The sequence below is a fragment of the Betta splendens genome, chromosome 6 (assembly GCF_900634795.4).
Source record: "Betta splendens chromosome 6, fBetSpl5.4, whole genome shotgun sequence".
In the NCBI taxonomy this organism is placed as follows: domain Eukaryota; kingdom Metazoa; phylum Chordata; class Actinopteri; order Anabantiformes; family Osphronemidae; genus Betta; species Betta splendens.
The window spans coordinates 9732271-9748883 of record NC_040886.2 but is presented as its reverse complement, the minus strand read 5'-3'; the positions used below and the strand labels follow the sequence as shown (position 1 = coordinate 9748883).

The 16613-nt window shown below is 43.9% G+C and overlaps 1 protein-coding gene across 3 annotated transcripts in view; it reads right to left on the bottom strand.

Moving 5' to 3' along the window:
• Positions 1–16218, bottom strand: part of wwox (WW domain containing oxidoreductase) — a 99335-nt gene extending 83117 nt beyond the window's left edge. Inside the window, exons 1-5 of one of the 3 annotated variants that reach the window (XM_055509587.1) lie at positions 15928–16218; positions 15210–15274; positions 14822–14879; positions 14524–14693; positions 6031–6137 (exon numbers count right to left, since the gene is read on the bottom strand). In XM_055509587.1, the coding sequence (XP_055365562.1) occupies positions 6031–6137; positions 14524–14693; positions 14822–14879; positions 15210–15274; positions 15928–16034 (507 nt within the window). In that variant the 5' untranslated portion in view covers positions 16035–16218. The remainder of the gene's footprint in view (positions 1–6030; positions 6138–14523; positions 14694–14821; positions 14880–15209; positions 15275–15927) is intronic. The other 2 variants (XM_055509588.1, XM_029152600.3) reach the window with 2 other exon arrangements.
• Between the last annotated feature and the right edge of the window lie 395 nt (positions 16219–16613).

The window sequence follows — 16613 nt, the reverse complement described above, 5'->3', positions numbered from 1 at the left end:
GCATGCAGACACCACACAACACAATGTGGGGGGAAATTAACAAAAAAGTCAATTAATTTTTGCCTGGTTTCTGTCACAGATACGAAACTAGAATTTGCAGGTTTTTCCTTCATGATGGCTCATCGGCGTGACATTGGCCACTCGCGCTGTCAAACAGGCCGCCGTCGACCCGTGGTGACGCACTTCTCTGTTCATTAGCAGACAACCGCTCCGTCCTTCCCTGCAAACGTGGACTGACACCAAGCCAAGCACACGCAGTCCTCCCCTTCTCCCTCCTCACATGTGAAACACAATCAGGAACCCACACCGGTGCACGTAGACAAACGCACAACAACAGAGGTCTGAACTTTATCATGGGATCTGTGGGCCTGTGCTAATTCCAAACTACGCTAAAGATGCTCAGGGTAATAGCACATAACTGTTATAGCCAGTTGCCAGATGGTTCCTGCATTCAGTATTATGTTTTCCTGTTTGGCAGCCATCTAAGCCTGAGTCTATTTGGCTGCAGCTTATTACAACTGGCTCATCTCCTGATTTAAAACATTACAGGGTGTGCTGGAGCGGCCTCTCTGTGGTCAGCACTTCTCAGACTTCAATAAAAACATTCTCCGCTGGCAGGGAGGGAAAGAAAGGAAAAGAGCGAACGAGATCCAAGCAACCTCTCACCCCTCTCATCATAAGAAGCCGCCGTCCCAGGGCTACGAGACCTCCTTCTGAGGGGAGAGCGAAAGAGTAAAGGATGAGAGTCTGTCAGGTTCAAACAACAAAGAGGTGCTGCCTTACACATCCTTCCTCAACCTGTCCCCTTCAGTGGCAGTGACATCATTTAAATCATTTAAATCCTCCCCAACATGACCTATGGCGAGTGACCCGTCATTCTAACGCTCACACCTCCGCGCGAGACGCCGGCTGAACTGCTTATTTAGCAGAAAATACCACCCGGCTAACTATGCGATTTATTCAAAATTATTCCTCCGCGGTGCTCCTTCACACAAAGCATTTGCCCATAGTTCACCGTGGTCCAGGCAATTAGGAGCAGGCCACACCTCTTCAGGAGACGGAGCACCTGGCTGTAGCAGGCAGACTTAAGGAGGAGGAGAGCTGAGTGGCACGCGGCGCTCCGCGATGGGCCGGAATAACTAAGCAGAGCGGTGAGGGAGAGTGAGAGAGTGAGGAATGCAAGCCTGGCACTTTAGGATTCATTTAGGTTCCCCCATCTCCCTGGTCACTTTATTAGCAGTCTGGGAAGAGTGATGCATGTCCCAAAGCTATGCAAAATGCATAATCAAGCTTTTAAATACACACCATGTGGTGTGTAATGTGCGTGCACATGCACGGAGGTGTGCATAGATGAATGTAATACTGTACTGTCTCAACACACACACACACATAAAATGCTTACTACTATAAAACCTCAAGGTATTCACACACTTTTATACTACATACAGTTAAAACTACACAAAGCCTCCTTTAGTATTCCCAAAAGCAGTATTTTAACCGTCACCTGTGTAACGTAAAGAAATCCTCAGCGGTATATTACAGGAAACCTTATTGTACTTCCAGAGTTTTGTGCGGCGGCTTGTTGGAGGAATCGAAGCCAGATAAATCTGTGGAAAAGGGGGTTCTCCTCATCAAATTTACATATCGCAATTCTACCCTAATTCCATTCATACCCTCCATCTCCTCAGTGCCAGGCTGATGTAGAGCGTAGTTGGGGACGTGGGACCTTCTTATTCCCAGTCTACAGGCTCGACGCAGGCACAAAACAAACTAATAAATAAGTACATGAAGGAGGATAAGACGTTCTCCCCGAGGAGGAGGATGCGTCCTACTAATTTGAGAGGGAACAGAAGGATTTGCACAATGCCTCATTGTGCAAATAGGAAAGGGCCACGTTTTCCTTCAGAGTGGATGCACCTGAGACTGGAGCGGAGGACTCGCGGAGCAGGAGGAGGTGGAGGCATGGGGGTAACATGGGCAGAGTCTAAGGGGGGGGGGGGGGGGGGGGGGGGGGGTGTAAAGGGGCTTTAGGACTGCTTAAGTACAAACTTCAGTATCACCGAAAGCAATCTCCACTGGATTTATCTGAACCTTAACTGTGGTGTGTCAGCAAACCCACATGCAAGAAATGTATAATTTAGCCGGCGCTCATTAGAGAATGGAAGAGCACCAAGTCTTTCTAAACGTCTATAAATAGGTCTGCTCTAATAAAGCAATTTACAGAAACGGCTGTTTTTTGTTCTCGTTGTGGCCTCGTTTCGAACAAGTGCTCACGATGTTGTAGCATCACGACAAACAACCAAAGTTCAAACGCAGCGATGCCCAAAACTGGAGTAGGATCCGCAGCACAACCTGTTCACTGACCTCGGAGACAGGCCGCAATCTGGGAGAGAGAGAGAGAAGCGGCGCAGGGCGAGCGGAGGGGGACGCGAGTCTTCTGAGGCCTTTCGGGAGGATGAAGACAATTAAGATCCCGAGAGCAGAAAGGAAGGGAAGAGTGACTAAAAGAGCAGCATCCTGAGGCCCCGGAGGGAGCTGCAGCGACCAGGTCAGCATTTCACATGTGTCACTTCCTGTTGGCCTCAGCCGGAGCAGCGTGGCATGGCACGGTGGCCAGCGGGGGCACGAGGCCTGTCAGACTGACACAGGAGGTTACACACCGGGCAAACGGACGAGGGCAGACCCACACACGCACGCACACACACACACACACACGCACACACACGCACACACACACTTCCAGTATCAAAACAAGTGTGATTCAGGTTAAAGGCAGAGTGAGGCTGACAATAGAAAAGAGCCTGAATGCATGAATGCATCCCGGTGGATACGAGTCATGCGAGAAGAAATGTGGGACTTCTCCAGAGCGTTGCTGCCTCACAGTGTCGTAGCCGATGTAGGCCATGGCGCGCAAACGTGACATTCTCATTATGAACCATCAGCTGTGAGCGACAGACGCCAGGACCAGTTGCAAAGACCGAGTTCCAGGACGGAGGAGTAACACAACATGTGAACGGGAGAAGGCGCTGGGTATGAGGGGATTCTGGGTCCGATTCCTCATTCCAGCAGAAGAACTGTCCGCCCGTATGAGCGGCCGCTGCTTATCGCCTCTCAGTGTGCCTGTCTCGCTCTGCTTCTCTGGCCTGTGGTAATGTTGCTGTTTGACATTGCAAACAGCAGGGGTTTTTTTCTACCAACAGCCTCAGTGGACACTGAGCTTTAGCCTAATTGGTTCCAGAGCAGACCCTGACAGAACTCTGCTCAGCAGCACACAGCCATATTAATACCTCCCTGACACACACACACGCACACGCACACGTACACACACACACACACACACACACACACACACACCAAAAACAAGCACCGCAATCAGTGACTAGCTCACTAATTAACGCCTTTACAAAGCATCTCATTAGCATGTGTTGTAGAAAGGGGCAGTGGGGGAAAATAAGCATTTTGGATAAAAAAAAAATATATGGGAAGAAATTACAAAACAAGACCATGGCGCACACACGTGTGTATGTATCTGTTGTATCTACTCGGGGGCCAAGGGCCTTGGTTAGCCCACCGAGCACTGGGCGGTGTCTCAGGGGAGTCCATTACAGCTCTCTGAGGGAGACACCGGAGTCCAAGATAAGCAGAATTTTAAAGGCAATCAGGAAAAATAAATCTCCGGCACGCAGGCAACACTTTCGCTGTTAACCACCAACTTAACCTGCTGGCACTGTGAGTGGAATAGGTGATAGATAATGTAGGCGAGGGGCTGTGGGAGATAGCGTGCAGTTAAAGTGCAGGGCAGAGGCCAGAAGTAGTAGAGATTAAAGATATGCACAGCAGAGCTCCCCGAAGGACTCAGTGACAATACAAGCATGCAAATGTATGATAATCCAGGAGGTGAACAAAGGTTTTGGACTTTACAACTCCACAGAGTTTGTTTCTTTTTTCAGCACGTACATGTTACAACTCTCTGCATTTCCCTCGATGGCTCTCAGCACCCATCTGCTGCCTAATCCCCTCCTGCTTTTACCGTGGCTCCATCACAGCCTGTAAAACCATCCCCTTTGAACCCTATAAAGGCAACCAGCATCAGGCTTACTGTAAAACACAATCATAAGGTAAATGCTTACCCCCCCTCCGCCACTCTAAACTCCCCTAATGAGCCTCCTGGAGGGGTTTCACCTCAAAAGCTCGAATGGAGGCAGAGAAAACAGCACGTTGTGTACAGATTAGACCTGTGGTGGAGACGCAGCTAAAGTCCAATCAGGAAAGCTGTGCGTAGCATGAACACAGCGAGAAACTCATTTTATGATAAAATGTCAGCAGAAACGCGGACGGGCAGTGAAGTCTCTGAAGGCGCAAACAAGCTCAATAACGTAAGGCAATAATGAGGCAACTGTGTAAATATAGAAACAAATACTATCAGGTTAGTTACAGCACAAAGTGCGAGGGCGGTTTCTGCCAGCATTGTTCTGTTTCTAATGCACCGGTTCCTGGAAGAGCGCGACGTGATTGGCCGAGGAGGACAACCCTGACCCCACGCTTCCCAACCGCCGGTGTCCGTCCCGACCGGCCCATTATTCAGCCGGGACTCCGCTGTCGTGCCCACACAACGCCGCAGCGCGCCGTGCGCCAGCCGTCACTCTCACGCAGCCCACGAAAGGGAGAGTAACAGTGAGCAGGTAGTTAAAGGTCAGAGGTCACGTAAAACCGCGACAGCAGTTCCACTCCTGGCAGCCACAACGGAACTATGAGCGGGACCTGGAAGGAGATATGATGACCTTTTGTACAGAGGACCCCAAAACATACCCTCTTATCAAAATGACCTTAGCGTAAGAGCATGGGAAGGCGAGCGGAGCCCATCCATCATCTTAAAGATTAATCCTCCTCTCTATTCTTCTCCTGAATCTATTAATAATGTCGCCAGAGGGGAGAATTTGCAGCAAAGATTTATTCTGATATTGTGACTTTTATTCATTAGCCTATAACGGGGGGGATTCCTTGGGAAGGAAATATGAAGTAAGCTTAGGGAATGCTAATTCAGTACTCGTGCTCCACTTGAACTATGCAGAACTCTATTAACTCAGTCATTAAATCTGCTGACGATCTACACATGCCACACGCCAGACTGCCACAAATAGGGGAGATTATCATTGGTGCTGCAGAGGTTCATGCTTTTACAGCAACCCTCCCTTACGTAACTCGCAAACATTTAACAACATCCAGGACGACGCCGTAGCAGGTGCACAGCTTAAAAATCAATTTGACTAAAAAAATCTGCTACTTGGATCAGAGCTTTTCCTCACTCGTTTAGACAAAGCACCTACATTAATAGATCTGTACACTGGATTTCACACTGTGGAGCAGCACTGACAGCCCCAGGGGCATACTTCAATTAGAGACTTGGGTGAGTTTAAACACTGCAGATCTACTCTCGCTCAAAGGCGTTTGCCCCCCCCCCCCCTCCCCTGTCCTCCCCCCTCCTCTCTCTCGCTTCCTCTCTCCCCGTATCTGCGCTGAGCACTCACTCTCCTTCTTCTTCAAGTCCTGCTGGCTGTAATCAACCCAGTGCTAATGGCTTATTCTTTCTGCTCCAGCACCCACATTTCACTTGTTTATTTTCCCACACTCGTAAATCTGGGGACGCGTCACGAGCGCAGCGATATTAGAGCAATAATCTCAGGTAATTATCAGATGCCCTCTCTCGCTTCCCCCAACTTGCTCTTGTTTCATACAGAGATAAACACATGCTGTGGTTTCCCGTCCCATCCTGGGAAACGTGCATGCAGTTAACGGGGAACTAACTTTTTAAAAATATTAATATTATTAATAAAATCTTTTAGAATTATTGACATTTGACTTAAAATATCTGGAAACATGGGCCTAGAGATTTACTTACATCATTGAAGTATGTCTGTATGTTATAAATGCTACACTGTTATAACCCTATTCTTAATTCAATTTAAGCCCAAATTACCCTTTTAAAGAATAGAAACATTTCCAAGTTACAAAATCTGATCTGACACTTACCCATTCCTGCTGTATGAGCGTGACCGCCTTGTTTGCGCGGGTCAGGTTTCGACACGCTAGGATCACGTGGGCCCCATGGAGAGCGAAGGACCTGGCTGTCTCGAAGCCTGACAAGAGGAGGGATGAGAGAGAGACAGACGGACAAGAAGAGGAAAAAAGAAAAGAGAATGTAATTCTTCAAAGATTTTTTATTCTTCAAGATAACTTTGATTCCAAGGGTCGAATCTAAAGGGGTGGCATGGTGAGGGTGGGGATTGGGTGAACGTTAAAAATCCCTATCAGCTTCCATATAATTTCTTTTATTGAGTAACCCAGTGGTCTAGCAGAGAGTTAATCATTCTTCTCTGCAGTGATGAAACTGATTAAATTATTGTGGTCCAAGGCTCCTTCTCCTCATCTCTAATAAAGTTTTGGATGTGACCGCTCATACTGGTGGAAGAGGGGTCGGTTGCTAATTATGTTAGTAATTATACAGTGATGGCAGTAATTATGAAAACATGACTCATAATAGAGGCAGCTAAATGAACATTCGGACAGACATGACATTCAAGCTGAACCTCAGTGTGATATTTCCGAACATCAAAAGGTTCCGATAAGGACATTTCTCCAACGAAACGAGGTCCACGGATACGCACAGAATTTATCAGCCCAAGACTACTTCATGGCTCCATCCAAATCATACAGTCACGATAAAACTGACAAAAACTCAAGATAGAAGGAGAGAAGTTCATTTTTAAATTACAAGTCTAAATGGGTCATTTCAAGCCGTAGGTTGAATTAATCTATGTGATTAATTTTTTTCCTTCACCGTATTTTTATTTCCTCTGACATTTACGATCCCTCAAAGTGATGTGAAGAAATTCAAGAGAGCGGCGCAGCATCGCGGGCACCAGCCTCCGAATGCAAACTGGAGTCACATACAGTAAACCTGGTCACCGGCTGAGGGCCTGACTGACAATCTGTCAGCCACAATAAGTGATTGTGGCAAAGAAGGTCTGAGAGGCAGAGCAGCAGGCAGTGTATCAGAGGGTGGATTAATATGAACTGTAATTAGATTATATGTCTTAATCTGATTTTCATTAAGAGCAAAACTGGGAGGCCTAATTGTGAGGAGAGTGTTAAGGACTAATATCTATTAAAACTCAAAATTGCAGTAGGATTGGAAGCCCTTTCTGACAAGTGAAGCATGGAATTAAATTATATGACACCTTATTAGGTGTAATGGAGGGGACTGTGGCTGTGAGCAGAGATCATTTCACTCACAGGAAATGGAAATGAAAATAAAAACAACGTGACAGAAGAGGAAAAAAAAGAAAAAAAAAAAAAAACGAGCCCCGTGACTCAGCGGGTAAATACTCACTTTGGCTTTAGGGAAGCAAATGTCATGGCAACCTGTCAGCATCACACGAAAGGGCTGATCCTTCACCGCGATGTTAAAGGTAGTGAAGGTTTTTCTTTTTTTCAAACACAGCAGGGAAGGAACACTTGCAGATGATAAAAGACGATCTCAAACGCGGCATCATTTGAAGCCGGCCTTTGTAAATTAGACAAGAGCACTGACTGCGGGTAAACAACAACACCTCGCGCTCACTTGTTGTGTGTACAAGCCATGAAAGTGAAATTAATCGACACCAGTGTTTTCCATAATGGAGAACAAATTAGAATATGGCAGCAACAAGCGCCGCGGCGCCCGAGCCATGTATTTCCAATGACAAATAACAAGGGCTTGACATTAATTGTGAAATAACGAGAGTGGCGTTGCTCTAACAGACTCCCCGCCCCCTCGCGCCGTGTTGCGGTGAAGGAGGGCCGCGCTGAAACGAGTTCCTGGTCAGGTGTACAACACGGGGAGCCTGTTCCGGCGTCGCGCGCTGACGCCGCGACATGACGAGGGGTCAGCGGGAGGTTTCTTTTGGTCTAGTGCATTAACAGGTGCCGTGAAATGTTTTACAACGCACAGGAGGCCCGGCGGTTCCACTGGGCTGTTAGGATGTTCCAGGTTCTTTGGTCTAATCAGACAAGGAGCGGGCAGACGCTCTGTGTAGCACATATACAGTAAATGGCGCAGCTATTGTTGGGAATTTGCTTTACTGTAATGCATAAAATGCATAGAAATTGTGTAAAATGTCCATTAAGCAGTGAATGCTCTTCATGGTACATTAGGATCCTGGCCCTACTGATATCCCCCAATAATGAGTGTGATTTAGTGATTTCACGCTTTGTTTGTCCTCCCTGGCCCGCCGCCCCTCTCCGGATCCGCCTTGTACACAGGTGTATTGGCTCAATGTAATGAGATCATTACCAGCCTCGTCAGTAAACCTGTTTATTTGGCAAACGGAGCTGCTTACCCCTGCTCCCGCTTGATCTGCGTCCAAAAGGGGAATTTAACTAAAGTAAGCGCCACCGTACAGACGGACGGACGGACAGAAGTCCGTTCAGATCGTTAAAGGACTTCTGGGGGAAATATGTCGAGTTCCCACAATCCCTTTCTCAACAGAACTGAATCTGTGCTGCAGACAACACAGGTCATGAACACCCGCTTAACTACGACGCACAACATATGAGCATGTTGTGTGTCATATTGTGGAAGCAGTGAAGAAATGAGTGGGACTGTGCTGGTAAACTCCAGCATCTCTGACTGGGTTCATTTGGTGCAGTTCATTTTATTTATTCCTAAAAACTGCGAGGCCTTGAGCTGATTAAAGACTTTATAAATTAGATTTATTAAAAGTGACTAAGCTGCGGTCGCCCTTCATCAGGTCCAAAGCTTTCACTGCACTACAACAAAGGAAATTCCACTCTCTAAAAATAAAAACTAGATACACACACTAGGTAATTACTGGCAGCCATTTTATTTAAATATACTGAATGTGTCCTCACAAACATTTTCTATCAATCAATTAATAATTTAATAGTTTCACTCTTAGTCAAAACAGCAATTTACAGTGTTTTATGTATAAAGTAGTAAATAAAGCCACAGTGGCCTGATGTCAGCCAGGTCTCAGACATGAGGGCACCTGTTCCTGCTGCTGTGTATTTCTTGTCTCCAGAAGTGAGGAGCAGTACAAACCCCTGCCCCCACACTTTCTGACTTTTAAGATTCCCTCTAATTCCCATCCCATTAGTCCAAGGGGAGGGAGATGTCACCCCAAAAGTGGGATGTATTGTTAGTAATTACAGCCCAAGGTTGAGCTGTTCCAGGCGAGAGCACTGAAGTGGTTCTATTACCCCTCCCTGTCCCCTTCTGCCTGCACCCCCCCCCCCACCGCTGTCTCCCCATCCATGCAGCCCCATCTAGTACCCACCCAGCCCACTTCTCTTCCTCTGACCCTCTGTGCAACCTCCAACTCCCTACACAATCTCTCATCGCGGCCTCACACGACACTGGTCACTGCTGCTCCTCCTGCGTCCAGCTTTACCTGACCAGCTCTCTTACACACACACACACACACACACACACACACACACACACACACACACACACACACACACACACACACACACCCAAACTCGCACACATACACACACACACACACACACACGCACGCACACACGCAAACACACTCACACACAAACACACGCACACATAAACACACACACACGCACACTTTGAGGCCTGTAGACTTGATGAACACACAAATTGCACACATGCGCAGGCATATACACAGGTGCCCGCTCATGCACACATATCTCCTGAGCACTCAGGCTATTTTCATCACTGTCATCAAATCCCCCCCAATCATGTAACTTTGATCCCCTCATCATCCGCAGACTGTAAACTCGAAAGGTCTATAAACTACTTGACTACACACAATAACCCGATACCCTTTCATTTTATTTTACCTACAGCCTTTCAGTACATATATGCATTCCTTCCTCTCTCTAACCACTTCTGTGCTATTATATTAAAGCTGTAATCATTATTGAACCCTTCTGGCCTCCAGCATAATATTCTTTGCATGTCACACCAGTTTGGGTTTGCATAGCAAATTTCATCCAAGGTTAATAAAGTTGAATAATTTGACTAACCAACCATAACTGGTTCTCATTACGTAGCCAATAAACACATTCATCAGAAAGGACATGAAATGCCTGTTTTAAAAGAGAGAGAAAAAAAAAGGACCCTCTCCTTCGATTTCCTCAGCGAGTGCGTTCACGAGCCGACGGAGGGGGACACTGGAGCTGCTCCCCCGGCAGACACGCGCACACAACACTCTCTGACCTCGGAATGCAAACACAGATGCACTGTGGGTGTCATCTGAACCACACGCAGCCACTCAGAGGTGCTCAGAGAGACACACGGAGGCGCAGGCACCGCATGCCACCCTCACCAGGAACATCTTTTTATCCATCTAATTCCTCCCGCTATGAATAATGCATCTGCTTCCTCACTGAGGCTCGGGTTTAACGCATCGCTGCGCGGGTCTTTAAGGGGGTCCTTATTCATAAACAGCAGTGCAGTAAATACCAGAGCTTTGCAGCCAATTTAATGGCAGTTATGCTTAACAAATCTGCCTCAATCTAATGATCAGCCACAAAGCTAGGCTATGGGTTTAATCTGCACACAGAGGCTCCCACAGCTCTGTGACTCACTGAGTTTGCTTAGGGATCTCTCCATCCAAAGAGAGGAGAGCACCGGCCTGTTCTCTTAATCCTCCCCCAACACAACACAACACTGGGATCAACACAAACACAGAACAATGTCATTCTTTCATGAATAAGAATAACATTCAAAGTCCTGACAGACCGCAAAGACAATGCATAGGGATACTTAAACATTATGAGGCGCTCCTTTTCCAAATCCTCTTTATTCCCCATCCAGGCTGCAGGAGTCTTTTCCCGCCTCTCATTCCAGCACTGACCCTGCACCTCAACAACAGTACAGTGTCCAGTAGAATGAATGCAGTGCGTGCATTTAGGTTGAATGCAGCTTTGCCACAGAGGGTATTTATCTAAAACAAGCTGCTGTAGAAAAGCGCCTAAAAGTTCAGATGAGGTGTAAAAACTAATTTTGAATAAAACAAAATAACACTGCAAAGGTGGAACATTTTATAGAAGTTATGAAAATGCACACACTTGAATACAAACCATCTTAAAGTGCCTGTCTATATATAAAAATGTGGTGATCGTCAAATTTAAACCATAAAAACGTTTTATATTTCAGACAAACTGTACTGGGATTAAAATAGCACATTAAGGCATTTGGATATGCCTGTCTGAATGTTTTATTTCACTTAGACAGAGGGTCAATATCATATTTCTGACCACCATTAAACCTCTGTTGTGCTGAGAACATGGTATCCTCTCTGCAACCTGGGAGAGTAACGCTGCTCCCCAGATAGAGACACATACATGTAGTTACATGGAGTTCAAAGCTGACTGAAGAGAGCACGATGCAAAAATAGTCCTGCAGCAGGATAAAATATTTTGGGAAGGTGTTTAGGATTTGAATTTTTAAAAGCAATGTTCTGCAGACTTTTTACATCGTGACTCTAAACCTGAGCCGAAGTTACGGCGACAATGGCCCTACAAGGACTAGAGTTTTACGAACCCTCAGCCAGTAAATAACCTAAGAGTTGGTTGATCGGAGGGGAATTAGAGCCAGGGCAGGAGTGCGTAATGGGGATGGATAGGAGGCTGTGGGTCAAAGCCGCTCAGGAATCAATGCAGAGGTACAGGTGTACAACCACAGGTCTCTAGAAATAAGAAAACCTTTAAAGTGAAGCGGGAGAGAAAGAAAGAGGAGGAAAAAAACAGGGCAAAGCAAACCACAATCATTCATTTCCATTATCACAATTAAAAACACCATTCAGGTAGGTACTAGTTTTTAATTTACAAAAGAAACCAGCGAGGGGAAGACTAATGCGAACAGAGCACAGTGATCACATCAGCAAGACAAACAGCGTTACCGTGTCGCCTCCCAGCACTGGAGCAGCGGGGCTTTAAGAGCGGCCGCTAAACCAGAGACTATGACATTTCATGCACAAATAAACTCCGAGATGTGCTTTTCATGTTCATGTGCACTGAGAACTAAATTAAAGCGCAGAGATGTAAATTTGCTAATGAAATAATATCCCACCATTACTAGTAAAAATGTCACATACTCTGTGGTGGAACTAGGCGCTGAGGAAAATGGAAATAGCCTTGACACTTGGATTAAAACACTATTGATGCCATTAAAATGCTAAGTGGGTCCAACCAATTGGCATAACCACATTTCACTGGAGGAATGTCAAAGGAACACGCGAGTAGTAGCAATTACTATTAGAATACGTTTAATTATGCCTGATGCATATTTAATATGTGTTAGAGGAAAACAAAGATTATGTTAATATGGGTTTATTAAGGATTCACATAAAATTCTATGTATTGTTGCCATTTGATGCATTATTGGGAGGAATGAAATTTTCAAACAAACACATTGTGACTTGTTAAAAGCATCAAAAGAAAAGTTAAATGTGTCTTCTCTTTATTATTCTATAGTTTTTAAGGCAAGATGGGTTCAAACACCAGCCTCGTGGACCTCCTGTGCCCTCTTGTGGTGAGACCTAACCACAGTTTTCCATCCTCCTCATAAACTGCACGCCTAAAAGTTAGTGAAACTTTTAAAATGGTCCATAATTCTGCATAAATATGACCTAAACCAGCCAAATACACCTCTTTATTTATTCATGTAGAAAATGAGTGAGTCTTAAAAATGTTTGTGTGCAAATGTGAGTAACAATAACTGCAGTAAAAACTTCACATAAATGTTTCTAGTATCGCCTCTGTTGTCTGTGAGACTCAGCGATGCTGGATGGCTTCCTTGCATAGTCAGCTTCAGCATCTCTATTAGTCCAAACATGACATCTCATCCAGTTTCACCTATATCTAGGGTCCTTGTTGTGCTGCATGATGCAGACGCAGCAAAGCAGGACCAAACCACACTGCTACCCCCAGGATTCACAGATGCAGTGGTTGGTCCCAAGCAAACGTGACGCCCTGTCATTCAGGCCAAAGGTTTTACTTTGGTCCTTTCAATCCTTATGACATGACTCTGTTAGTCTAGGCTGATCAACCATATGGTTAAAAATGAGTGATGAAAATGAGAGAAAAACAGTTTTTGAGGTGAAAGACCAGACTCATATTTTCTTTTAAATGTAAAATTATCATAATCAGAGGTTCTATTATAAATATATTAATATGAATATTTTTTCACATTTGTTTAAATATATTGTTTTTAGTAAGAATATGATTTTGCTTAGGTCACATCAGCAATATAAAATGCAGCATCAGAGTGTCCTATAATAACAATTATATAAATGTTATGCCAGATACAAAAGCTATTTAAACCAGTGCACAGTTTAGAATTGCTGCTTTATTCCAGAGCTCATAAGGTCTTCAGCAGTTTTGATGCATATTTGGGTAATTTCCCTGTTTTATCTCCTTAATGGAAGCCAGAAGGAACAGCTGGATTAGTTCATATGCAAATAGGCGACGTTGTCGTTCAACGTTCAACTGCTTAACAAGCTCTCCACTTAAAAATGATGTGTTTTCAAACATATTTTTATCCTTATAGATCACACTCTGTTTTACAGATGAACTTTAGATTTTTCAATCATTTGCTTCCTAGGTGCACACAGTCATAAATGGTATATAACGTGTCTCATTTACCACTGCAGAAATTAACTTCCTCAAAGGAAACAGAGGGAGAAAAGCTGAGAAGTAATTTGCAATCATGCAGATCACTGGAATACTTCATTAGTGACACACATTTGCTCAATATTTAACTGTACTTTGTGGTCCAAATAAAAAAAGCGCTTCATATATTAATTACATCCTTACATGAATAAGGATGTAATTGAAATCTATATTAACTTTAAATGTTGTATTTACACTGGAACATCAAGGTCAGAAAGACATATATAAGCTCCTTTGTTCAGTGAATGTTCCCATGCTGCTGGAAATCTCTGCACTACAGTGCTGCTTCGCTGTATCTCATATTATACACACGCACAGCAATTTCAGTGCTCAGAGTACTTGGGAGAACGGATTTGAATATAAAGACAATTAACAATTTTATGTTTATTTGATTTCCCTCATGCTGTCATTATCTATGCCGAACAAAGCATCACGTCTGAACAAATGGCCACCACTTGTGCTAATTTAAACTAAAAGAAAGAGGAAATACATTTGTTTCCGACCATTATATAGTGAGCCATGCATTTGCTGGGTACAAATGGATGCCATTCATTACAGTTAACAATGACATCCAATTCAGCCCAGTTAATGAACTTCAATACAATCATGTTTGGTATTAAGGAGTGATTTGTTGGGTCTAAGTGTATCATTTTGGGGGCTAATGTTGATGAATGCCTGGCTGTGGAGAGACGGAGAGCGTCGTTATCGGCAGGTGATCCCACATCACCACCTAGTGGACTCATCATATTAACACGCCTTATTGCAATAGAGCACTGACAAAATTTTTTTCAATTTTATATTTGTAATACTTACCAATGCCCGAGTTGCCCCCAGTGATGACAACGACTCTGTCAGAGAGGTCGCGACCTTGCAGGATCTCCAGAGCGGCTGTGTTTCCATCATAACGTTTTGGTTTCAGCACTACATCCTCGACTGTAAATGCTTGGCGAGGGTCGAAATACGTGGTCCTCTTATTAATGTGACTAAAAATGATATAAGAATAGGATAATAAGAAGAAAATAGGAATGTTATAATAGACAGATATTTTCAGGGTAATACAATCAACAGTCAAGCCCATAATGTAACTATTTTAAATCATTCATCTACTTACTCAACATAAACGATCTGTCCTTTCTCATCAGTTTCTTGCTCCCAACCATACGGTAAATCTGTGAAAAGAATTCCTTTTCTGTTAGGAAAGTTGAAAGGAAAAATCCCATGGCTGTACAGGTAAAGGTGAGATACAATGTTATAGGCAACCACCACGGTAGTAACAATGATTTTATGCTGTACCACACTGACAAACACAGTCAATCTAGCTGTACAACCTAGCTCCTGTTTTATTGTCTTTGTGTGATTGGAAAACAGTTGGTTGGCTTTGTTGTGAGAGTGCTTAAACAGAGAATTCTCACACACATTGAGGATGAAAATGCATAAGAGAGTATCTGGACAGAGCAGACATACATGCAAACAGTGACAAGCAAGTAAATCAAACAAACCTCCAGCACAACGTTTTTTCTTTCCGGTCTTCGGATGTTCCCACTGTGTCTTCATTTCATCATGGCTGTTGGTATACAAGGACAAAAGTTCATTTAAATAAATTTAGTTTGCATGCTACTTTACTTTCATTTTTTATGTCCTTCGCGGCCTGACACACTTTCTACTGATCAGCACATATTCAGGTGGGATCTCCCCTCAATCCTCCTGCAGCGTTCTTAATGTCTGCTGTGTCAATTCAGTAGTGTCCTCAAACTTCTAGATCCTGAGTTGGCCAAGTTACTACAGAGACGATTCAAGGAGCAGTATGGGATATATTTTACTGTAATTTTGTTGATCATGTTTTACAAAGTACTTTGAGACAAATGTTTCATATCCACCTGCTGTATCAATGAGACACATCAACATGGAGCAGGGTGGTGTTACGCTGCTTGTGTTACTACCAGTCCCTGTCATGAAGTCACACTGCACATATGTTGTCCTAGCAAAGGCTTTAACAATATAGCATGTGTAGCACCAATTCCGCAAAATACTAACCCGATAAAAGCGCTGTAATATTTTAATAGTGTCTCTATTAAAATATTAGAGCTCATTCAGTTCAGTGAGAAAACTACACATACTGGTAGCATGCGAATGAAACCTTAGGTACGAAACGAGCTAAAACTAAAATTACATTGTTGGTATAGTTAGTAACGTCGGTACAACACCGAGTTTACATACTTTGCGTAGTAGACCCATCCATCTTTGGTAGATCTCTCTTCCCATCCAGGAGGCAACTCATCCTCACTGTCTGTATCGTCCATACCCGCGAATTTCAGAGCTGCCATAACTCACGTGGTTGACGTAAAAACACACGGAAATATAAATATCTGCTCCGGATAATGGCTGCAGCTCAGAGATTAGAAGGCATAGATTATGCTGAGGGTAGAGAATTGCCAGCAGAGTTTCCACCGGGACTTCCGTATCAACACGGTGACACTCGCCGAATTGGTTCTTGGGAAATCGAGGCGGAAGAAATGTGCTCAGAATAAAAGAAGTGGGTGTCGCAAACATACTCACATATAATATTCATGTTATAATAACTTCTTAATGTATTTATTTGAAATAATCTTAACTATCTTTGAGCATGTGCTGTAGCCCATTTAAAATAAAAAATATAAAAATATAGAATTAACCATATTTAGAGAAAAGCTTTATTTATTCCAAAATACAAAAGACAAGGAGAAATATCTCCATGATAATTGTTTTATGTATTCAAAGGAAATGTGAAAAATTAGCTGGGTATCCTTTTTCATAAAAAGACAATAAGCACATTGATTAAATCACAATGAAATGTGGAGTGTTTTTTCACAGATGTTGCAGGAGTGTTTTCTTCATTTGACTTTATTGAGAGCAAAAACATTTTT